General features: G+C 52.7%; 1 protein-coding gene across 1 annotated transcript; it reads left to right on the forward strand.

Annotated features, from left to right (window-relative positions):
* The first annotated feature begins 214 nt into the window (after positions 1–214).
* On the forward strand, positions 215–19,000 carry LOC149120538 (CUB and sushi domain-containing protein 2-like). The gene is made up of 12 exons (XM_089320820.1): positions 215–359; positions 1,512–1,737; positions 2,183–2,243; positions 2,479–2,552; positions 4,057–4,207; positions 5,267–5,328; positions 6,641–6,687; positions 7,245–7,361; positions 10,313–10,459; positions 13,965–14,153; positions 17,702–17,823; positions 18,860–19,000. The coding sequence occupies exons 1-12, from the start codon at positions 215–217 to the stop codon at positions 18,998–19,000; spliced, it is 1,482 nt and encodes a 493-aa protein (XP_089176946.1).
* Positions 19,001–24,323: the final 5,323 nt, after the last annotated feature.

Raw genomic sequence — 24,323 nt, forward strand, 5'->3', positions numbered from 1 at the left:
CACATATAGGATGCCAGCAGTGCAGGCAGAAGTTTTACTCACTACATCACAGCACCAGCCCCACACAGTACCTTCTAACACACATTGTTCGTGAATTTTGCGTGTACAGTAAAACCGTGAGGTCTTGTTTCCATAAGGCCTGGATGTGGGAGGAGCTGCTGTGTGGGGTGTGGCATCCCTTCCTTCGTGGGCAGGGCCATACCTGCTGGGCCCGATGCCTGCCCTCACTGTCCTCCTCTCTTCCTTGTCCCTTACCTCAGCAGGTGAGTCGCTGCCCTTGGCCACCTCCATTCAAGTGCTCATCAAGTTCGGTGCCAAAGGCCAAATACCAGCCAGAGGCTTCCACTTTGTCTACCAAGGTTTGTGGCATGTGGGGGTCCCAAAGTGGTCACTGAGGGAATAGGTGCCTTTGACCCTAGGCTGAGCCTCTTCTTCTGTGTTTGGGGACAGTTGCTGGCTTATGAGGCACATTCCTGAAATTCAGTTGAATTTAGTCTGTTTGCTTACCCAATAGACATTTCTTAGACCAAACTCTGTGGAATGAGCAAGGAAAGCAGACCCAGGGAACCAGTTTCTGCCCCCATGCCCACTCCTCCATGCTCCAGTGGAGCCCAGATGGCACTGGAGTGAGCAGCCCTGGCCTCTTACTGGGACTGTCTCCCCCAGAAGCTTGGTTTGGTCTATGATATGAGGTGCAGTAAAAGTATAAGGCAAGGAAGGGTTCCAGCATTGTATGGGTGTAGATTTGAACCCAAGCCCAACCACTTTCCAGCTATGCCCTGCTGCTCCCTGTCCTGGAGCCTCAGTTTGCCCAACTGTAAGATGGGGAGGGAGGAGTAATAGTACCACATCGACAGGATTGAGAGAGTGCACAGAGTATCTGGTAGCAAGCAGGTCATAGCCTGTGTTACCTTCCATACTGGCCCAGAAAGGCGACGTCTTAGTGCTCCTAGCTTCTAGGTGTAGGCCGCAACCTCCAGGGGTCTGGAGGACGTCCACCTTCATGGAGCCCAGGTTCCAAGCATAGTCCTGTTCATTCTACCCTGCCCAAGATGGACTTCCCTGTGGGGTACCATCCCTGAGCCTGGGTGACAGGGTCCCCTCAGCCACTGCAGGGGTCAGGGAGGGCACAGGAGATTCAGAGAGAGCAGAGTCCAGGGCATGGTCTTAAGACCCACAGGGAGGAGAGGCCAGAGGCAGGGTGGAGGTGCTGGGAGCCAAGAAGAAAGCCCATTCTCCTGTTAGGAAACCTGGTCCTGTGTTGGACCAGGTACATCACACTACCATGGCAACCACTCCATGGCTCCAGAAGCTGTGCAGCCATGCTGTGCATCCAAGCTGAGTTGCAGTACAGTGGGCCCTATCCAAAGAGCCCCGCCCCCTGCCCTAAGGGAAGTGGCCAAAGCCTCCCAGGCTCCCTGCAGGCTGTCTGCTCCAGTCCCATCATCTGCATTCCTGGGCCAGCTTCTGGAGGGATGTGGCCCACCCCTCAGTGCCCTTGTCTCCTGCAGCCATGCTCTGGACCAGCGCCACACAGTGCAGCTCTGTGCAGGAACCCTGCTACGGCAAGAGACTGGGCAGTGACTTCTCCATGGGCACTGTCATCTGCTTGGAATGCATTTCCGGTTATGCCCTGCAGGGGTCACAAGAAATTAAGAGCCTCCCTGTGCCGGGGCCTTGGTGCAGTGGAATGTCTGAGCACCCACCAGGACAGCTGGGGCCAGGTGAGGGAAGGCAGTGAGTGGGGGTACTGACAGCCCCTTCTCCCTGGGGGAGACGGCAGGCCCAGCAGATGCCTGCAGGCACATGGCAGCCCCTTGCCAGCTGTGTGGTATAGGGAGGCTGTCCCATAGTCCTGAGGCTTGGTGTGAGAAAAGCAAGGAGGAGGAGCTGGGGTATTGGGGCAGGCATGCCTGGGGTCCTGGTCCCTGAAGCCGGGTATAGTGGGACCAGTCCTTGGTGGAAGCCAAAGCCAGAACAAGAAGGTGTTCCTGAGTTTACAGAGAGAAATCAGCACAGAGGAGTCCCAGGCAGAGGCTGGGGGCCCTGAGGGAGAAGTCTGTGTAGGGAGCCCTGGGGTCCAGTGGGAGGAGCCTCTGACCAGAGCTGCATCCCCTCCCAGTGCCCTGCAGAGGCAACCTCACAGAGCACAGGGGCATCATCTTGTCCCCTGGCTTCCCAGAGCCCTCAACAGCCTCAACTGCGTGTGGAAGATCATGGTCCCTGAAGGTGCCAGCATCCAGGTAGGGGCACGTGGGCACCTCAGGCTGGCAGGTGCTGGTCACTGGCAAGCACTGAGCTAGTCTGGGCCCTGCCCCTGCAGCCTGCACACAGAAACACAGCAGCTATTCTTCTTGAAGCATGGAGAGGAACAGGGAGCAAGAGACAGGAGGCCCATCAAGATGTGGCCTTGCAAACACACTCTGATGATCTTCCAGTCCTTGGCCTTGGCCTTTGTCTCAGCTGCTGATATTTCAGGACATGGGCCCCAAAATGGACTGCATTTCCAGGCTTCACATTCACATGCAGGTCGGGAACTGCCTGGGAAGGATGTGAGTGGGTTTTCTGGAGTGACTGCAATGCTCTGTAGTTTTGACAGGGGTTTGGGTGACACAGGTGCCAACTGTTGTGTCAACACTCAGAACACGTGCACACTTCCAATCATGACAGTGTGAACGCAATTTGTGTGTTTCATTGTATGTAAGTTCCCCTCTGAAGAAATACAAGCCCATGTAGTTATCAGAGCCTCCTGAATGGAAGACTGCCCATCTGCTGCACAGAAGAGGGGCTGCGGCTGAGGGCCGAGGCTCACGGGTCCTTCCTCGCAAGCACTGGGCTCCCTGCTGGTGCATGGGGCCCCAGTCAGCCTGCATCTCCCAAGGCAGCCACCAGGAGGGCAGAGTCTCCCCTGATCCAAACTCCCTGGGCCATCCCCAAGTGCCTAGAGTCAGACCTAGCTACAGGTTAGCTCCCCGCCCTCCTCTCCCTTCTGCTGTCCTTGCTCTGGGTGGGGCAGGCAGAGTACAGCCACGCCTTGAGCCCTGCAGCCCTCGCCAAGTCCACTCCAACACACAAAGATTTACTTGGTGCCTTTTAAGGGCTTGCAGCTGCAGATGCACTCCCTTTGGGCATGGGAGAAGCGCAGAAACTGCCCGTCAGGAGATGCCATGCTGCTACCTGCTGCCTGGGCATCAGCCAGCATGGGATTCAAAGCAGGGTGAGGACGATCTCAGGAGAGAAGGCGAGAGCCACAGGGGACAGGGGCGAGCATGAGCTCATGTGGCCTCAGCCCTTGTCCCCCTGTTGGGCAGAGCTGGGGTCAAATTGGGCATGGTCTGAATCTTGGCTCCGTGGCTTACGTAGGAACCTCCCTCAATTGGGTCCTCTCCTGTGATACGGGTTGACGTGGCCCGTTTCAAGGGGAGGAGGGGACGTGTAGCCCTGCAGGCCCCATCCTGCTCATGGAACCTTCTGGGCATGTGCTGCTTCCATGAGGAAGGCCTGAGCAGGAAGAAAGAGGAAGAGGAAGAGGAAGGCTGAGGTGGATGCTGAGGAAATTGCTTTGTGCAATGCCGGGTATATAAGGAGGGCAGGGTCAGCACTGGTTGGAGTAGAAAAGTCAAGGAGTGAGGAGCCCACGGAGGTGAGGCTGGAAGTGCCCTGGCCAAGCTTGTGAAGGCTCTGGACGAGAAGGGTGGACTCTGTGTGATGGCTGAGTGGTGGCCTAGGGAGTGCCCTGGTGCATGGGGACATGCTAAGCAGGACTGGATGGCAGTGAGGATGAGGTGGCTGAAGCAGCCCGGGCGCCGGGTATGGAATGAGAGGGGGCAGTGCAGACCACAGGAGGCAGAGTGCAAGGAGCCACAGGCTGCTCCCTGACAGGAGCTGTCCTGACCTTGAACACAGTAGGAGAAATTCTGCAGACTGCCTCGGGACCACCTGCACCGGCCTGCGGGCTCAGCCTGAGCCCCTGAGCGTCGCAGAGGTGCGTCTAGGAGAGAGGTGCCCTCCTACTGCATCTCCCTCTGTGTCTTGGCTCTTGGGATTTGTCCGCAGGGTGAGGGAGAAGGACAGTGCTGAGGTGTTCGGCCTGGGGCTGGGGTTCCTCCTGGCCCCGAGCTCAGCAGGTGGACCACTCAGCCAGAGGACCCTGGAGGACGCCTTCCTGCCCCAGGAATCTGGAGTCTGCAGAGCCTCGGTGCTATCTGTGTGTGCATGTGCTGGTCCTTTTCTTCTTTACTATAATGAAGTTCCCCGGGGCAGGCTGCTCACAAAGAAAAAGGCATATGTCATTCACAGCGTGTGAGGTTCAAGGGCATGACGCTAGCATCAGCCCAGTTCCAGTAAGGGTCCTCCTGGCTGCGTCATGTCAAGGTGACACCAAGGGTGGAAGTGAGTGGGGCAGGGCAGGCTCAGGCTTTTAGAACAGTGACAGGAGAAGCACCTTCATCTCTTTCCAGGGCATGCCCCCAGCTGACCCAGGACCTCTCACTAGGCCTCGCCTCCCAGTGCCACCACCCTGGGGCCCATGGTCCCAAAACATGGACCACTGGGGGACAAACACAGCCAACCATAGCAGTGCCTCGCTATGGGCAGCCCCAGCCCCCGGGCTGGGAGCTTCTTCCCATTGCCTCGGTCTGCGGGACGTTGCCATTCTCCCTTTGCTTTGTCTCCACCTTGTCTAGCCGTGGGCCTGAGCAGCTGTCCAGAACCCGCTATGCCCAGTAACGGGGTGAAGAGCAGCCAGTGCTACCTGGTGAATGATGTGGTCTCTTTCCAGTGAGCCGGGCTGTGCCCTCCAGGTACCTCCTCCTCTCAGACACCCTCGGACAGGGAAGCAGGTGTTCCCTGGGATACAAATGCACCAGCAAATCCTCAAGGATCAGGGAACAGACCCCTCCTGGAGCTGTTCATGCAAAAGGGGGCTGGAGGAGTTGGCAGAAGTCCGCCTCAGAAGGGCTGCTGCAGAGTTGGATTTGATTGGACCCTACGAAAATTTAATTTTCTTTGAAGATAATGAGGGAATTTCGTAATTAAAGAAATCTCACAAGGAAACCTTCAGTAATGAGAATTTCTTAGTGATGGTTGTGAGTGATTGTCCTGCCCAGCCCTCTCCCTCTGCTTCAGCTCCCATCCCACAGCGTGTCTGGGTGCCTTTGTGTCTCTTGTTCCTCAACACAAAGTCCTGGGCAAGCCCCTGGTCCAGGCTGTATGTGGGGTTGTGCTGATGGGCAGCTTAGCTCAGCCCTGTTCCTGAAACCCCCAGAGCCATGCACACATCTGCATGCTGGGGACCATTCTGCGCTGGAACTACCCTCCTCTGCATTGGTAAGAGAGCCCAGACCCTCATCCACTCAAACCCACGCCCCCAGGGCTTTGAGCTCAGTAGCCTATCATGGAGTTCAAGTCCAAGTCGATTTGTGCCAAGTCAGTCCTTGGAGACCCCTGTTTTCGTTGTCACTCAAGGGTGTTGTGACTTGGAGACGTCTGCCCACCAGATGAAGACCCACAGGTATGCCCAATGGAAAACGTTCTAGTGACTGTTCTGGTTCCAGATAATGACCCAGGTCCCAAGTGGAGTTACCAGGGACTTGGGATTTTGACTTTTTGTGAGATTGAGAAGATGCAGTAGCAGCAGTGAAATGCTGAGGATTCTGGGTGAACTTGGTTTGGCTTTGTGTCCTAGCCTCTGCTGAGCAGTGATGAGATCAGTGGAAACAGGAGAAGACGGGGCGTCCACTCCAGAAGCTTCTGGTCAGGTCAGGGAAGGAGGAAGCGAGCGTTTATTGAGTATCTATTGCGTGCAAGGCTTGGTGCTCATACTTCCTCCCCGTGGCTCTTAGGATTAGGAATCGGTATCCTCTAATCATAGATAGGAAGTTGAAGGTACTCGGGGGTGGAAAAGAAAGTGGCAGAGTCACAAAAGGAAACCCAGGTGCTCGGATGCCCAGTGGGTAGGAAAGAGCCCCTCAGAGCAGGCCTGGGATGGGAAGTGAAGTCCTCTCCCCGGGGGCCAGGGCTCGGTCCTCTGCAGAGCAGGGCAGCAAGGTGACTGGGCTCCCCCCAGGGTCCTGTCGAGGCCCTGCCAAGCCATCACATCTACAGTGGCTGCTGTCTGTTGAGGTTTGCTGGGTGTGGCCTCCCTGTCGCAAGTAACATGCAGTGCTGTCAGAGACACACACAGACAGAGTCCTCATCCGCTGGTTCACTCCCCAGAGGTTGGCAAAGGCCGGGACTAAAGCAAGCCAAAGCCAGGAACCTGGAACTTAGTCCAGGTCTCCTGCATGGGTAGCAGGGACTCAGCTACTTGAGCCGACGCCTGCTGCCTCCCTGGGTGCAGTAGCACACCAACGTGGGATGTGGCTGTCCCAGGCAGCAGCTTAACCAAAGCCTGTCCCACGTGCAGTCTTTTCTGTTGGAACCTCGCAACAGCCCCCTGGAGTAGCTGCTGCTCTTAGCTCCATTTGTACAGTCAGGGAAACTGAGGTTTGGAGGGGTTTAGACAGGAAGTAAAGTGGCAGTTGTGCCCCAGCAGGTCCAAGCCAGAGCCCACACCACACTGAGCTGCCCGGATCTAGAGGGCACTCACCTGGACCTGCGCCTGGTAGCCCCTTACTGCTCACATGACCCTTTCCTAAAGGAGGTCGACTGACCAGGCCATAGTGGCACCCAGTCCTGCATCCCCAGGTGACTCAGAAATCAGCATCCCCAGCCCCTGCCCCGACCCCTGCTTCTCAGACAGCCCAGCAGGGGCTCCCCTGGAATGCTGCCCAGTCACTGTCCTGAGCCTCACCTGCTGGCCAGCCTGGCCCCTGGCATGCAGTAGGCTCACAATGCCCGCCACCTCCTTGTTTCACTATTTGTTTCCATTTTAGAAGAGTGGTTCAGGCATTGAGGCAAGGGAGACCTGAGGGACTATGTGCCAAGTGGTGGGACCTGGAGCAGCCCCACCCCGCTTTTCCTGCAGGTCCTGGGTGCAAGGACCCATGAGGGCTGTGATCAAGCCCAAGACCCCCTCTCCCGGATCTGTGGACTCCTAGCAGTTTAGGCCTATGCACCTTTCCCTGAAGGTACTCACTCAGTTTGGTCTGGGTGTGCAGTTTTGTAGGGGGACCCCTTTGGATTCTGAGAGAGCTTTGTGACTCAGGAGAGTCAAAACTCACTGCTGTAAGGGGGCTCTAGACCACCAGTGTGGCCCAGTGCATGCCTCCATGCTGGCCTAACCCTCGGTCTCCTTGTCACAGCACAGTGTGGGGGAGCAGTGGAGGAGATGGAGGGGGTCATCCTGAGCCCTGGCTTCCTGGGCAACTACCCCAATAACATGGACTGCTCTTGGAAGATCACACTGCCCATGGGCTTTGGTGAGTCTTGGCCTGCTCTGGGAGATGAGTGCTCATGCCACGCCCCAGGCTTCAGCAGCTGTGTACTGCTGTCCCCACTGTAACCCCGCCAAGTCTGCAGAGATTCTGCCTGTTTCCTCTCCCATTACCCACTGTGCCATCGTGAGGCTCCACGGAGAATGACAGAGATGAAAGTATGGGGGAGGGGAGAAATCTTAGGGATTTCTGTTGTTATCCCTGGAGCAAGGAACTAAAATCCAGGAATGTGGAATGAGGAGTTGCTCAGGGATGCTTAAAAAATAAAAGAAACAATAATCTATATTACAGAGACCAAACCTCAAGTTTTGCTTTGAACTCCCCATCCGATTTATCATCCTAATTAAATTGAGCCAAGGTCAATATGAAATTGAGTTTGCATTCTTTCTGCACACATTCTAGCTGGCTGGAGATCAAGAGGTGGTTTTGGAGGGGGCAGGAAGGAAAGGGAGGAAGTGTTCCAGGCATAGGGGATGATCCTGTGGGGAGGGCACTGAGCCGGGTGCGAAATTTGATGGTTGGCGATGCGTGTATTGTTCCCCAGATATCTCTTGTTGGAGAAGTAAAGGCTTTGCACTGGCACGGATCAAAAGGGCTGCACTCGGAGACTACTCTGCCCACACCATGGAGTTTCTGTATCCCAGGAGGCCGAGGCATGAAGAGGGCCCCTTTTGTCCTTTGCTCTACAGTCTGGAGTGGGAGTGTGTCTTCAGGTTCCAGAAGGGGGAAGCAGCCTAACTGGGCTTCTCTAAATCTGGTTGGAAGGGCAGAGGGATTGGTGACCCTCTGAAGGTTGGGGTCTTAATGACCAGGTCCCATCTGCCAAAAGACGCCAGGCACACAGTGATGACGGCTTTGGCAGCCTTGAGAGACTCCAGATTCTGAGACACCGAGGAAGGGGGTGTCTGGGAGACCCTGTAGTTCTGCCTGCAGGCTGAGGGCAGTGGAGCCTTAGATGATGGAGGGCGAGGAGAATCTCAAGGCAAGCGAGTTCAGATGGGAGGGCTGCTGTGGGTAAGCCATTGTGTTCAGCCACCAGCGCGCTGCATCTGTTAGTCCTGGGGGCTTAAGCAAGCTCTGGGGAAGACACTACTGCAGGCTCCAGTCGCAGCTGCCAGAATCCTTTAACTACAAGTGAGTGTTGAACTACTCACCAGGCTTAGAATTGTGGTACCTGGTTTCCTTGTGTAAAGGGCCCCTGCATTTACCAGTTGCTGCCACTAAGTGGAGGTCACGGGCCAGTCCTTTTTGCACATTTCACAAATTCAACCTTCAGAAGCCTGTGGGATGGGCCCTGGGGCCGCAGGGATCCTAGTGTGGGGATGGAAAGCACAGGCTCCGTGGGTGATAGGTTGCAAAGAGGCTCACTGCAAAATTACCTGCCATCAGTAACAAGGTCTGCTCACTAAGAGTGACTTGTGCTGTCAGACAGCTTACATGATGGAGTTAAAATGAATGAGTGCTAGTTTTTGTATGTTATTATATAGTGCCATGCATGCACGTTTTTAAAACCCAGAAACCCCAGTACGTATTTCAGAATCTACACCCAGGAGCTGGAAGGATGCCTTCCAAACCCATGCAAAGGATAGCTTCTGTGGAGGGACACAGTAGGGTGGGACAGGGCAGGAGACAAAGGGTCTTCAGCCTTGTACATCAAGTACAGCAGAGACTGTTACAGATTGCGGGTAAGTTTGCAGTGATCTTCACACCTATCACGCATGGAGCCTGTGCTTTCCAGCCCCACACTGGGATCTGTATTTAGCACTGGATTTTCAGCGACATACTAGTTCCCAGCGTTAGAGAGTCCTCCTGTGGAGGTGGGGTCCTCCTGAAGCCTCACACAGCCCGAAGGCCTGGCAGGTGCCCGGGAGCTGCTGTCAGCAAGTGGGTGAAGATTTTTGTCTAGGTTTTTACATAAACATCCTAGTGGTATTTTGTATGTTACTTTGCAGCCAATTATTTTTTTAAGATTTATTTATTTATTTATTTATTTGAAAGAGTTACATAAAGAGAGCAGTGGCAGAGAGAGAGAGAGAGTCTTCTGTCCGATGGTTCACTCCCCAGTTGACCACAATGGCTGGAGCTGTGCTGATGTGGATCTGAAACTGGGAGCCAGCAGCTTCCTCTGGGTCTCTCACGTGAGTGCAGGGGCCCAAGGACTTGAGCTATCTTTTACTGCTTTCCCAGGCCATAGCAGAGAGCTGGATTGGAAGTGGAGCAGCTGGGTCTCAAACCAGTGCCCATATAGGATGCTGGCGCTTCAGGCCAGGTTGTTAACCTGATGCACCACAGTACCGGCCCCTTTGCAGCCAATTTTCACGGTAAATGTATCTCTTGAATAATGTGTTCCAGAGTAGTCTAATTTAGAAAAATCTCATCAGTAAGCACATTTTAATACTCCCACCTCCAAGGAGTACATTCATTTGTACTTTAAGGGTCTAATTGGATTCAGGTAAGTTGTCAGGTTGTTAAATCTAGATTAACCCACTGAGACCCCAGGAGCACCTGCCTGGAACTTGGAAGGGAGTGGTTGGGAAATGCATGAGCTGCTAAGCCTTATGCTTCTGGGTTGTCTTAAACAGCCTAGAAAGTATGACTGTTGGAGGTGTGTCTTCTGCCCCAGGGTGGGTGTTATTTTTAAGTAAAAAGTTTATTGGATAAAACTGTCTTTCTACGGATAATAGATGAAGCGTGATCACAGCAAGCGTTTACCTGGGTTTTGTCCTCAATAAAACACAATGCACGTGGGTGGAGTCTCTGAAATGACCAGTGCCTTTCCTTTCGAATGAATAATGGACTTTCCAGTGGTGCCTGGAAACAGGATCCAGAGAGGGGAGTGAGGAGTGGGAACGTGGGCTGTGGCGGGAGAGGACAGGCCAGGTGGTGGAGCGGGGCTGCGTTGCTCTGGGCACTAGCTGTCTCTGTCTCACTCCCAGGAGCTCACATCCAGTTCCTGAACTTCTCCACTGAGCCCAACCATGACTTCATGGAACTCCACAGTGGCCTGTACAAGACCAGTCACACCATGTACTTCCACAGTGACCACTCCTGGAACCGGCTGGGATTCAAGCTAGAGTACCAGAGTAAGGACAGACATACTCCAGGCACCTTCCTAGCCCACCTTCGTGTGGGCAAGGGAGATGGCAGGGAGGGGGCGGCAGGCCCAATGGTGGCTTCACGCCCTTGGCCGCATGTGTTACCCGCAGCCTCTTCTAGAGGGGCAGCCTCTAGGGTTCCACCCTGTGGCCGGCAGCTGTCACCGGGCAAGCGGCCAGCTGTCCCTTCTCACTGCCCGTGCCATCAACCACTCCCCCCAGGTTCAGCGGTGGAATTCATCCTTCTGGGCCCTTCCCTGGCCACAGAGCTCCTCCTGTGGCAGCGTCAGGGGCTCTCAGAGTTCTAGGAGCACCCACTAAGCCTGCCCCAGACAGGGCTTTCCTGGGTGGGGCTCAGCCACCCTCACTGAGGTTCTGCCTTGCCTGAGGGAAAACCCTGACAGGCCCCTCGCCTCCAGGCACATATTCCCTGGAAGGACCCCCGTTCTCCACCTCAGGCTTGCCATCTGACGCCTGCGGCTGTGAGCCCTGTGCCCAGCCTGTGTAACCCTGTGGGGCTGTCCCAGTAGGTCCTCCGTCTCCCTTGGATGCTTCCCTGGTGCTGCTAACTGAGGAGCCCTCTGTTCTATGCCCTTCCCAGAGATTGTTCCACTGCTTCTTTGTCTTGTTGCTAGACATCCTTTCTAATGCTAAACATGTCCTTGTTAAAAATGAAAGCCTTGCAGATGGGTTCTGAGTGCATCCTGAGTTGCCTCAGGCTGTATCAGCAAACCCCCAGGAGCTGGGGATGCTGATAAATAGCACAACTGTGCTTCTTCCCGCTCTGGGTATTGGGAAACCTGAGGTCAGGCAGATTCCTTGTGTGTGTGGGGGGGGCAGCGCTTGGGTCACAGGTAGCCCCTTCTTGCTGTGTCCTCACTGACAGGAATAGAGTAGCTCTCTCTGGACTTTTTATTATTATTATTATTAATTGAAAGAACGCGAGACAGAGGAGGCATAGAGAGAACTCCTGTCCCCGGATTCACTCCCTAAATGCCCCCCAACAGCTGAGTCTGAGCCCTGCTGAAGCCAGGAGCTCTATGAGGGGCTCGCAAGTGGGTGGCAGGGAAATTGGGCTCAGAGGCAGAGCCTGAACTCAGACCCAGGCACCCCAGGGTGGGAGGTGGATGTCCCAAGTGATGGCCTAGCCACTTCCCCCAGCACCCACACCCAGGCCTCTTGTATAAGGAAGCCAGTGCCACCCACCCTTAAAGAGCCCCTCCTCCAGACACCTCCATGTGAAGGATTACAGTTCTGATTCTGATGGGACAGAAACATCAGGCCATAGCGACATCACGGGAAGACAGAGCCCTTGCGGAGATGCTGACTTCCAACAATGAAATACGTATCTTTTTTTTTTTTTTGGAATTATTTTTAAACATTTATTTATGGGCCGGGGCCGTGGTGCACTAGGTTAATCCTCCACCTGCGGCACTGGCATCCCATGTGGATGCCGGTTCTAGTCCTGGTTGCTCCTCTTCCAATCCAGTTCTCTGCTGTGGCCCGTGAGGGCAGTGGAGGATGGCCCAAGTGCTTGGGCTCCTACACCCACATGGGAGACCAGAAAGAAGCACCTGGCTCCTGGCTTCGGATCAGTGCAGCTCTGGCCATTGCAGCCATTTGGAGAGTGAACCAACGGAAGGAAGACCTTTCTCTCTCTCTCTCTCACTGTCTGTAATTCTGCTTTTGAAATAAAATAAAAAAAAAAATTTTAAAGATTTTTATTTATTTATTTGACAGGTAAAGTTACAGAGAGGAGAAAGAGGTCTTCCATCTGCTGGTTCATTCTCCAACTGGCCGCAACAGCCTGAGCTGTGCTGATTTGAAGCCAGGAGCCAAGAGTTTTTTCTGGGTCTCCCACATGAGTGCAAGGGCCCAAGCACTTTGGCCATCTTCTGCTTTCCCAGGCCATAGCAGAGAGCTGGATTGGAAGTGGAGCAGCTGGGACTCAAACTGGCACCCATATGGGATGCCAGCACTGCAGGCAGCAACTTTACCTGCTACACCACAGTGCCCCCCACCCCAGTGTTTTAAAGTGTGCACTGTGTTTGAAATTCTCTCCTCACCCACTGCAGCGTCTCCCTTCAGTACAAACCCACCTCATCTCCTGCAGGAGCCTCTCTTTGGGAAAGCTAAGGAGCCGCTGTCCTCAGGGTCATTTCTGCTCCCAGAGGCCCTGCCTCTCCCTGGGAACCCAGGCACCACATTGCTGATGTCACTGACGCTGTCCCCTCTCTCTCAAAAGCCTGGCATGTCTGCAGGCCACATCTGGCTGTGGTATGGGTCTCGCCTGTGCTGCTGTGCACCACATGTTCCTCAGGGAGGCATTCTTTAAAGGCCCAGGCTGTCCTGGTCCAGTGATTCCTAGGGCAATAGGCTCCCTGCTTCCACTGCGGTGCCCACCACCCTCAGCCCTAACCCCCTGACAGAGCTGTGGCTCCCCTTGGACCCACCCACACCCATCGAGGCTTCCCCGTTCTTTAACATGCCCTGCCAGCTGGGTGACTTCACAGTGACACCTGCCAGGTTCTTGCCATAGAGCTTGCCCTGGGCGACAGCAAACAGAAACAGCACAGTTGCCTAGAAATGTGATCGTTTCTTTTTGTGGTGTTATTGCCTCTGATAAAGGCATCCCCTGCTAGATGCTGCATTTAGTCTCAGCTACTTCCATGAAGAATCTTTACTGTAGGAATGTTCCAGCTCCTTCTGCTGGTGGTTTTCTGTGCTGGATGCCTGCCATGAAAGCTGTTCCTTGTCCTGTGGGCCCCGCTCTACAGCTCCATTGGCGGCCTCCCCCATTGGGGTGGCCTCAGCGATCTAACATCTGGGCATGTCCTTTTGAGTCAGGGCTGCACATTCTCATGGAGACAGATTTCTGGTTTCTCAGAGGGGCTGGCTGGAATGCCAGCTACACACTCCTGGTGGCCCAGCCACCCCTCTGAAAACTCTCCTCATCCCAGGTTCACCTGCTTTCCTCCCTGAGAGGTTCTGAGTTCTCAGAGTCCAAAAGCCCTGTACGCCCCACTGCTGCTTTTGTTTGTGGCCTTGGCCCTTATGAAGGTTAAATGCAGCGACCAACATGGAGGACCCCAGTCCACTGTCTGGCCCCAGGAGCTGCTCCGGAAATAGCAGTGGTCAGTGGCTTCCCGGAGCTTCCTTTCCCCATGGAAATGCCAATGATGGGGCACCTCTACTGAGCTCTCACCATGAGCAGCTGTTGTGCCAACAGTTGTGCAAGTGTTGCCCTGTGTATCCTCACAATAACCATGTTATAAGTAAAAAAAAAAAAAAAAAACCAACAACAACAAAAAAAACCGGGCACAGCAGTTAAATGACTCAGCCAACGTCAACAGCTTTTAGTAAATGACCAAGGTCCTCCTGTGTCCAAGTCTCGGTGCTTCCCCACTGTGCCAAGTGTCTGCAGCTCCTGCATTCTGGTCACAAGAAGATACCTGGGGGAGGATAAAGCCCATTCTCTCCTATACTCTTCTAGCCTATGAGCTTCAGGAGTTCCCAGACCCAGAGCCCTTCACCAATGGCATCATAAGGGGAGCCGACTACAATGTGGGACAGTCCGTGACCTTCGAGTGCCTCCCAGGATATCAGCTAATGGGCCACACCATCCTCATGTATCAGCATGGCACCACCCTGAACTGGGACCACCCCCTGCCCAGGTGTGAAGGTATGTCTCTTGCTCACCCTTGGCAACTCTCCCTGGGTGGTCACACCATGCATCTGCCTGCTCCAGGGGTTCTCCAGTGGGTCCCATTCTCAAGTGAGTGTGACCCAGTCTGGCCAGGGAGGGCATCCTGGTGACAGAGCACTGGGCCAGCACCGGAAAAGTCCTAGAGGGGTGTGATCTGGGGGCCCACTGACACAGCCCTTGGGAAGCCCCACCTGGACAGGCTAGATGTCCCCAGTTGGAAGGGAAGGCTCTACATGAGAGTGAAGTAGGCGAGTGCTGGGCTGAGTCCTGGAGAGGTTGAGAGAATCCTGGCATCTTCCCAAGGGAAGAGGAGAACGCACCTTTTTCCTAACAGCTTTCTTGCTTCTCTGGTCACTGTCCTGTGTCCCATATGGGTCTGGAGCCAACAGGTGGATCCCAGGGAGCTGTTGGTGCTTTTTTGAGTCTTCTTCCTTAATCAGAACCTAGATGGAAGATGACACAGGGTCATGCTGCCTGTGCCCCACCCTGCACACCTCAGCCCAGTAGGCCCAGCATTTTCTCAGAGGGGAAGCTCAGTGGGGCCCATAACCCAGAAAGAGGGCTCAGCCCTGGAATCAGATCACCAGGCCTCCCCCTGCAGACCCCTGAACTCCCTGAGCAACTGGGACCTCGCTGATGGCTTCCTCACCCTGGGGAGTGCTCAGCAGGAACTCTCCGTGGGAAAGCAGCTCTGTGTGCAGCACTGGTTCTGGTGCTGGAGGTTAAACCTCCGCTAAGTTTTCCAGACTTCCAGAACCACCCTGTGCTTGCGCAGTGGATCATTCCAGTTGCTGGTTGGTGGCGTGTCACTCCTTCCTCGCTCCTTGCGTGCTGTCTTCCAACACAGTTGGCGAGAGAAGGGAGCAGTCTGCTCTTCTCCTTCTAGAGGCTTCTTCCATTGGTTTCTTTGACACCAAAGTTGCTTTTCCAACCACTGTTCCACCTCTGCTGCCTTTTGTGGTCATCTATTCCTTTGCCCCTTAAATGTTCTTTGGAGTTTCTTCCCTTCTCTTCTCTTCTCTCACCCACTTCCATGTCCCCCAAATGCCATCTTGATCTACAGTCCCTGGGCTGAGACTCCTGCCTGCATGAGGGGACTGGAGAAAGGTCACAGAAAATGGAATCAAAAGCCTAGCTTCTTTGGTGCCAGAGCATGTAAAAATGCGTGCAGTTAAGGATCTTCTAAACGTTCTCAGGAAATGCATCTCCTGAAAACACTGGGCGTGCCTCTCAGAATCTCTTTTCACCAAAGTCAGCTTACCTTTCAGTGCCATTTTCCATGAACTTTTCCAAGTGCCCTTGTCTGTGCAATGCTTCCTAAATACTTCCACTCCCTTCAGAGGCGTCTAGTGTCCCTGTATATTCAGAATGGACCTTCTCATCTCGGCCTCTGCTAAGCTGAAATGTCTGTCTAGTGATGAGGACTCTGGCCGCTCGCCCCTTCATTTGAGTGCCCTCCCATTTTCTCTCTCCCATATTCACCAAGTGCTGCTTTCTGCATCCCAAGTGTCTTTCAAGTGTGTCTGCTTCTTTCTCTCCACTGCCTGTACCTTATCCCAGGCCACCAACGGTCTGAGTTATCTCTGCTGCTGGCTTCCTCGATGGGCCAGTTTCACTCAACCCAGTCTTAGGTTCCTCAGTGCTGGCTTCTCAACGCAGGGAGAGCAAGCCTTCAAAACCACCAGTGTGGACTCCATTCCCCCACTGAGAGGTCAGCCAAGGCAGCCCCTTACTGCTTGGAGTAAATTCTAGACCCTTGGGGGCAGCACACTGTGTGTCTCGGGACCTGGTGCCTACCTACCTCTCGTGTCTGCTCTCACAGACCCTGTGCCCTACCTAAGCTGAGATGCCCTCCATTTCCTCAGTACACCAGGACATCTTGCCTCTGGTTCTTGGCACCTGCTCCTTCCTCTTATAAAAACCCACTCTGTGCAAACTGATAAAATCTTTACTTAATATATACTAAATCAATCTTCTGTATGTGAAGATAATTGAAAATGAATTTTTTTTTTGACAGGCAGAGTGGACAGTGAGAGAGACAGAGAGAAAGGTCTTCCTTTTGCCATTGGTTCACCCTCCAGTGGCCCCCGCGAACGGTGCACTGCAGCCGGCGCACTGTGCTGATCCGATGGCAGGAGCCAGGTACTTCTCCTGGTCTCCCATGGGGTGCAGGGCCCAAGCACTTGGGCCATCCTCCACTGCACTCCCTGGCCACAGCAGAGAGCTGGCCTGGAAGAGGGGCAACCGAGACAGAATCCGGTGTGCTGGCGCCGCAAGGCGGAGGATTAGCCTAGTGAGCCGCGGCACCGGCCCTGAAAATGAATCTTGATGTGAATGCAATGGGAGAGGGAGCAGGAGATGGGAGGGGTGCGAGTGGGAGGGAAGTTATGGGGGGGAGGGGAGCCATTGTAATCCATAAACTGTACTTTGGAAATTTATATTTGCTAAATAAAAGTTAAAAAAATAAAAATAAATAAAAACCCACTCTGCTTCCTTGCCCTCTTGGGTCCTTGCCATCCCTCAGGGCTGTGTCTAGATGTGAGCACTCTCAGGGACTCTTCCCTACCCTCACACACAGGAGAGCCCCCTGCAGAAGCCCTGGGACATTGCGCACCAATGACCTGGCTTACCTTGCATTGTACTGCTGCTGGGTGCATGGCTGGGTGGCAGTGAGCTGTGAGTGCCATGGGAAAAACTAGAGCCTCCTGCTCCCCACTGTCTCTCCAGGCCATGCCTGGCTCTGTGTGGATATTCAGCACGTGTGTGTGTGTGTGTGTGTGTGTGTGTGTTTGTCTGTGAGAGATGAGGGAGGCAGGTCCATGGCACCACACCTAGGAACCCTGTCCTCTGCGTTTTGCATGGAGGCAGCTGGGGTTCTTTCTGCTCTGTCCCATATGCCCCACCCTGTTGCCTTAGGGGAGCAGGAAGATAAGGAGAGGCAGCCGTGTCTATGTGGCAAGTGCAGGGCTGGGCATTCTGTGAGCGTCCCTTGCCTCACGGCCACCACGGTCCTCTTGGCTTGGGCCCATTTTGCAGGTGAGGAAACAGAAACTGAGAGAGACCAAAACACTTGTGGGCATCATCAGGTGAATAGATGGCTCTGCTCTAATTTGGCCCTGTCACCTCTCCACAGAAACCCTCAGCTCAAAGTCAAATCCACTCCAGAAAGAGCAGATCAAAGAGAAATTTTTCTTTCCAAAATCTCTTCCTAGTACTGCAGCCTTGGCCCTGACATCTGCTGGTTCCCCTCCTGGAAAGCAGAGGGGAAAGCTTGAGCCGGGTGCTTCCTTCTTAGGTCTCTTCCATGACAGAGAGAGAGGGAGGTGTAGGGAGGGGCAGGCCCACAGGGCACCTGACAGGTGAGGACTCCCCACCTCCCCAGCAGGGTGCTTTGTGCAGGCAGCTGGGATTCTGTGGGAAGGTCCAGCGCACTCTGGGCACTCAGTGCGTGCTGTGCTCCCTCTCCACAGTTCCCTGAGGCAGGAACGTCACCTCCTTCAGTGCTACTGTGTACTCCCTTGGAGACCCCCAGCCATACGCCAGCTCCCAGGACTGCGTCTGGCTGATCCCCGAGCCCATCGGTCATAGCGTCCTCCTCAACCTCAGCCTGCTGCAGACAGCCTTCTGGAGACTTCATCACCATCTGGTAAGGCCAGGATCTATGCGGCCAGCCCATGAGAAAGGAGCAAACAAATACTGGACTAATTTTTTTAAAGATGTATTTATTTATTTGAAAGGCAGAGGTACAGAGAGAGAGACAGAGATAGAGAGAGAGATCTTCCATCTGCTGGTTCACTCCCCAAATTACCACAACTGCCCAGGGCTGGGACAGGCAGAAGCCAGGAGCCAGGGGCTTCCTCCAGATCTACCATGTGGGTGCAGGGACCTTAGTACTTAAGCCATCCTCTGATGCTTTTCCTCTGATGCATTAGCAGGGAGCTGGATTGGAAGTAGAGCAGCTGGACTTGAACCAGCAGTCATATGGGATGCCAGTACTGCAGATGGCAACTTTACCAATCATGCCACAGCTCCAGCCCGCTGGACAAACTTTTCAAGAATGTTGATCAGAAGGGATGTCAAGTTATAACTTCAGAGCCAGCATGTGATACAGCAGGCTAAGTTGTCACTTGCATCCCATATCAGATTGCCAAGTTGAGTCTCAGCTGCTCTGTTTCCAATGCAGCTCCCTGCTAATGTACCTGAGAAAGCAGTGGAACATGGCCCGAGTATTTGAGCCCTTGCCACCCATGGGGGAGACCTGGATAGAGTTCCTTGCTCCAGCTTCAGTCTGGTCCAACCCTAGCTGTTGCAGCCATATGGGGAGTGAATCAGTGGGTTGAGGATCTCTGTGTATGTCTCTCCCTCTCTCTCTCCTTCCCTCCCTCCCTCTCTCTCTCTCTCTGCCACCCTGCCTTCCAAATAAATAAATAAATCTTCAAAAAAATTATAATCTGCCCTAGATGCCCCTGTTCATATAGTCCAGCTCTTCCCACGGGGCCCCCTGCTTGCAAGGCCAGCTCAAACTCAGAGGTCCGTCTGAACAGGTGGAAAGAATCCTGCGTGGCTCCCAGGGCAGAGCCAGCAGATGACGCTGAGGGGAGCCTGGGAGGAGAGGGACCTCTTCTGCCTCAGAGTCCAGGCCTTTCTGCAAAGCCACCTGGGTGCTCCTTTCTCTGATGCAGGCAGAGAAGGCCAGGGCTGCCCTCACAACTGGTGCCCCAGAGCCAGTGACCAGCCCTGTCACTAACAGCCCAAGAGGATTAATAGATGAGGGTGGTATTATTGCAGACTTCAGTTCCCTCATCGAGAAAAAGGAACCTTAAAGTGCCTCCCAGGGGGAACCCAGGATGAATTCATGCAAAAGAGAAATATAAGGGTACTTTTAAAAGTTTGTGGAAAATGTGATTAAAAGGTAAGCTTATTTTGTTATAAAAATTGTGAAATATATGCATGGTTTTATGTGTGTGTGTATGTATGTACACACATATATAAAAATGCACTTTCCATGAACTTTTCAAAGACCCTGAGATGCATGGATTTCAGAATTTGGGGCTCCAGAATAAGCTTACCTTTGAGTTCCCTTTCCCACCTGCTTTTGTTTTAAATATTTATTTGTTATTGGAAAGGCAGAGTGACATGGAGAGAGAGGGAAACACAGAGAGAAGACAAGATCTTCCATGCTCTGGTTCACTCTCAAAATGGCTACTATAGGGCTGAGCCAGGCTCAAGCCAGGAGCCAGGAACTCCATCCAGATCCCCCACATGGATGGCAGAGGCCCAGGCACCTGGACCATCTTCTGCTGTCCACTTCCTTCCCAGGTGAGTTAACAGGGAGCTGGATTGGAAGAAGAATAGCCAGGTTTCAAACTGGCACTCCTATGGGATGCTGGCATCACAGGCAGCAACTTAACCTGCTGCACCACAGTGCTAGCCCTTGGGTAGCAGCTCAGTGCATTTCACGAGGCTGGTTGCTAAAATCAGACCTGAAGGCTGCTGAGGATCTGCCCTCTCCTTGATATCCCAAGACTGATATGTTTAGGAGTCATGAGTCATTTGTAGTTACAGGATACCTGCTATGTAGAAGGAGGATTGATGACATCGTGCACCAAGTAGTACTTAAGAATCAGAACACAGTGGACTTGTGTAAGTAGCTATGCATCTAGCATGATGACCAAGTGTACTTTTCTTTAAAGATTTTATTTATTTATTTGAGAGGCAGAGTTACAGACAGAGGAGGAGACAGAGAGAAAGTTTCTCTGTCTGCTGGTTCAGACAACCCAGGGCTGCGCCCATCTAAAGCCAGGAGCCAGGAGCTTCTTCCTAGCCTCCCACATGAGTGCAAGGGCCCAAGGACTTGGGCCATCTTCTACTGCTTTCCCAGGCCATAGCAGAGAGCTGGATTGGAAGAGGAGCAGCTGGGACTAGAACAGGCAACCATATGGGATGCTGGTGCCACAGGTGGAGGCTTAGCCTACTACGCCACAGTGCCAGCCCCCGACCAAGCATATCTTATAACTGAGATTCTTGTTTCTGAGTGAGATGGGCACATAGATACAGTATACATAGTACATGAGACAGAAGGACACATATCTGGCATGGAAGGGAGGAATTTAAGACACTAAGTTGGGGCTGATGTTTGTCCTAGTGGTTTAATGCCTGTGTTCTATATAAATGTCTGGGTTCAATCCTCAACTCCAGCTCCCAATTCCAGCTTCCTTTCTCTGTAGATCCTGGGCAGCTGTGATGGCTCTAGTTGAGTTCCTACCACTCATGTGGAACATTTAGATTGAGTTCCCCGCACCTGACTTTGGCCTGGCCCAGCCCCAGCTTTTTCAGGCTTTGGGGGAGTGAACCAGCAGATGGGGGCTCTGTTCTCTCTCTCTCTCTCTCTCTCTCTCTCTCTCTCTGTCTTCCTCCTCCACCTCCTCCCTCCCTCCCTCCCTCCCTTCTCTTTTTCTCAAATAAGTATACCTTTTAATTAAAAAAAAGTAAGTTCAGGCATTTGGCACAGAAATTAAGACACCACTTGAGACACCCATGTCTAAGTGCCTGGTTTGAGTCCTGGCTCCTTGCTTCCAGTCCAGTTTCCTGCTAATGTACACCATGGGAGCCAACAAATTATGACTCAAGTTCTTGAGTCCCTTCACCCATGTAGAACAGATGACGTCCCTGGTTCCTGGCTTTGCCCTGGCCAGCCTGGCTGCTGTGAGCATTTGGAGAATGAACCAGCAACGCAGCTTGCCTTGGCTGAGGAGGGGAAGTGCGCCACCCGCCACTCAGCCTTCCCCAACCCCAGGGGGACAGTGGAAGTAGGATCTCACTTTATTGTAAAAGGGAGGTGTATATATAGCTGAGGTACAGAGGTACAGAGCTGGTGCAGGCAAGAGGTGGGGAGATGTGATGCAAAATGGTCTTAGGCACTCCTATCATACCACCTTAATGATTGTTAGGCAGAAGCGCCCTGGGGCTGGGGTGTTTACCACCAGGGATTTGAAACTTAAAGACAGGTTTTCTCTAGGCCTCTCTGGATTCAGCCTCCCCCACAGGGCCATCCTCCACTGCACTCCCTGGCCACAGCAGAGAGCTGGCCTGGAAGAGGGGCAACCGGGACAGAATCCAGTGTCCCGACCTGTACTAGAACCCGGTGTGCTGGTGCCACAGGCAGAGGATTAGCCTAGTGAGCCAGGACGCCAGCCACTGTTTATTTCTTTCAAGGACCGTAAGATCTACTCTGCGCATTTGTCTCCAGAGCTGTCACCTTGAAATTTCATTATACTCCTAACTTAGTACTATTATTTAATATCCAATATATTGCCCTTTCTTGGATTTATCCTTTTCCCCTCCCAGAAACCTTTTATTTAAGGATTACAAACTTCATGCTTGTCATTCTTTTTTTTTAAAGATTTATTTATTCATTTGAAAGTCAGAGTTACACAGAGAGAGGAGAGGGGGAGGGAGAGAGAGAGAGATTGTCCATCCACTGGGTCACTCCCCAATTGGACTGCAGTGGCCTGAGCTGTGCTGATCTGAAGCCAGGAGACAGGAGCTTCCGCCAGGTTTCCCACACAGGTGCAGGGGCGTCCATATGGGATGCCAAAACTGCAGGCCAGGGCTTTAACCTGCTGTGTCAAAGTGTGGGCCCCCATGCATTTCATAAATACAACTTTAGTAACATAGTAATTATTCCTACCCACACTCCCATCCTCTTCCTCCTCCCTCTCCTATTCCCATTCTTATTTTTTACTAAGATCTATTTTCAGTTAACTGTATACACAATGATTAACTCTATACTAAATTGAGTTCAACAAACAGTGTGAAAACAACAACAAAAACTGTTCCTCAAGAGTCCAGACAAGGGCTGTTCAAAGTCATTGCATCTCAAAGTGTCAGTTCCTCCTTCTTTGATGAAATACACACACACACACACATGAATTCCTCAGAGAGGGTTGATGATAAGTACATCTTCTGAGTTTCTCTCTGTCTGAAAATATCTTTATTTTAGCCTTCACACATGCTTGTGAATCGGAAAAATTCTAGACTAAAAACCATTTCCTTCAGGAGTTTAAAGGCTCTATTCCATTATCATTGAAGGTCCCGTGTGTTGCTGCTGAGAAGTCTGATGCCATTCTGATTCTCATTCCTTCATGGTTATGTCATATTCATTCATTAATTTTTTTTTTGACAGGCAGAGTGGACAGTGAGAGAGAGAGACAGTGAGAAAGGTCTTCCTTTGCCATTGGTTTACCCTCCAGTGGCCAGCGCACCGCGCTGATCCAATGGCAGGAGCCAGGTGCTTCTCCTGGTCTCCCATGGGGTGCAGGGCCCAAGCACTTGGGCCATCCTCCACTGCACTCCCTGGCCACAGCAGAGAGCTGGCCTGGAAGAGGAGCAACCGGGACAGAATCCGGTGCCCCGACCGGGACTAGAACCCGGTGTGCCCACGCCACAAGGCGGAGGATTAGCCGAGTGAGCCGAGGTGCTGGCCATTCATTCATTCTCTCTCTCTCTCTCTCTCCCTCCCTCCCTCTCTCCTTATCCCTCCCTCCTTCCCTCCCTCTCTCAAAACCTGTGAGTGTGAGTTTGTTTGGGATTGTTTGCACCTGTCTTTGGACTTCTGCAATTCCATGACAATGTATCCAAGAATGGTTCCCTTTACATCCCTTTTGCTCCCTTTCAGTCTGAAGATCTATTTGTCTGTCTCCCAGCTCTGGGATAGTTTTTTTTTTTTTCCTTTTTTAAAGATTTATTTATTTTTTACTTTAGAGTCAGAGTTACACAGAGAGAAGGCAGAGAGAAAGAGTGGTCTTCCATCTGAAGGTTCCCTCCCCAATTGGCTGCAATGGCTGGAGCTGTGCCAATCTGAAGCCAGGAGCCAGGAGCTTCTTCTGGGTCTGCCACGCGGGTGCAGGGGCCCAAGGCCTTAGGCCATCTTCTACTGCTATCCCAGGCCATAGCAGAGAGCTGGATCGGAAGTGGAGCAGCTGGAACTAGAACTGGCATCCATATGGGATGCTGGCGCTTCAGACCAGGGTGATAACGCGCTGTGCCACAGGTCTGAAAGGGACTCTAGCATCACAGACAACTACGGGAAAAGACCTGACATCTGCACGGTGCTTGAAACTGTGGCCACCAGGGCCAGCAAGGAAGACCGCCTCTGAACTGGGAAGTGTGTGCCTGCAGGCTCACGTGACGACGCCACCCCGAACTTTAAAATAAGTTATAAGATCATTTCATCTGTCAACCTGCAAGCACGTGGGTTAGAAAGTACCCTGGCTGATGTGCCTTTCCATGAAAAACCTTTCCTATCTTTTGCTCTCTTGCACAGAGAGAGCCCAATAAGCACTTGGCAGAAAAAGGACATTCATGCAAATGTCCTTGATGAAATTCCTCACAATGCTAAATCCTAATTCTCTAGAAAAGCATCCTGTCCCTTCCAAACCACAAGTATACAGCACAATCCAGAACCAGTAAGTCCTCCCCCTACAGCACACAACTTGAACAGAATGACTGTTTAACGAAGTCATGTTCAAGTTTAAGAGAGCACTGGGAGACTTCTCTGAGGTTATAAGGCAGGGCTGTTTCCTAGAAAGGGAACATCCCACCCAACTTGTACACACATCACTGACAAAAAAAGCCACCGCTCACCATGACTTCAGTGCAAGAACGCAAATGATAAAGTAAACCATACCAAATTACTGGTGTTTATGGCATTAGGTACCATGTTAGTATCTGCAACAAGCCCTGCTAGGTTGGAAGCCTTGGGGGCTAAAGCAAAAAAACAAAAAAACAAACAAACAAAAAACCCCAAAACCGCGTATGTGCTCCCAGACCTCTAGATTGCTAACTTTATTGGGCCTAAAATTACAGACATGCCGAGTTTTAGTGTCAATTGCCCTGCCCCTATAAAGTTTATGATTAAGAACATAATTCCCATTTATAGAGTTTCCCAACCCCTGGGAAGCACATCGCTCATTTAAAACAAATTTCACAAAGCTCTAGTGTGGGCAGTTACCCAAACTGTCCTTACCAAAACACGCTTCGGATGAGCAAAGACTTCTGTGGGACACCGACAGCTGTACCAAGAGCAAACCCTCTGGCTGGTGTGGCGGCTCAATAGGCTAATCTTCCACCTGTGGTGCCGGCACA

Source organism: Oryctolagus cuniculus, chromosome 19 (genome assembly GCF_051225735.1).
Source record: "Oryctolagus cuniculus isolate XC-2025 breed Fujian yellow rabbit chromosome 19, ASM5122573v1, whole genome shotgun sequence".
Lineage (NCBI taxonomy): Eukaryota > Metazoa > Chordata > Mammalia > Lagomorpha > Leporidae > Oryctolagus > Oryctolagus cuniculus.

Bases quoted from the DNA above. Each gene is read 5' to 3' on its own strand.
- LOC149120538 (XM_089320820.1), top strand. From the start codon at position 215: ATGCCTGCCCTCACTGTCCTCCTCTCTTCCTTGTCCCTTACCTCAGCA. The intron at 1,738-2,182 runs GTGAGTGGGGGT...CTGGCTTCCCAG, and splicing joins GGGCCAGGTGAGGGAAGGCA to AGCCCTCAACAGCCTCAACT. The intron at 14,154-17,701 runs GTATGTCTCTTG...ACTCCCTTGGAG, and splicing joins CCCCCTGCCCAGGTGTGAAG to ACCCCCAGCCATACGCCAGC.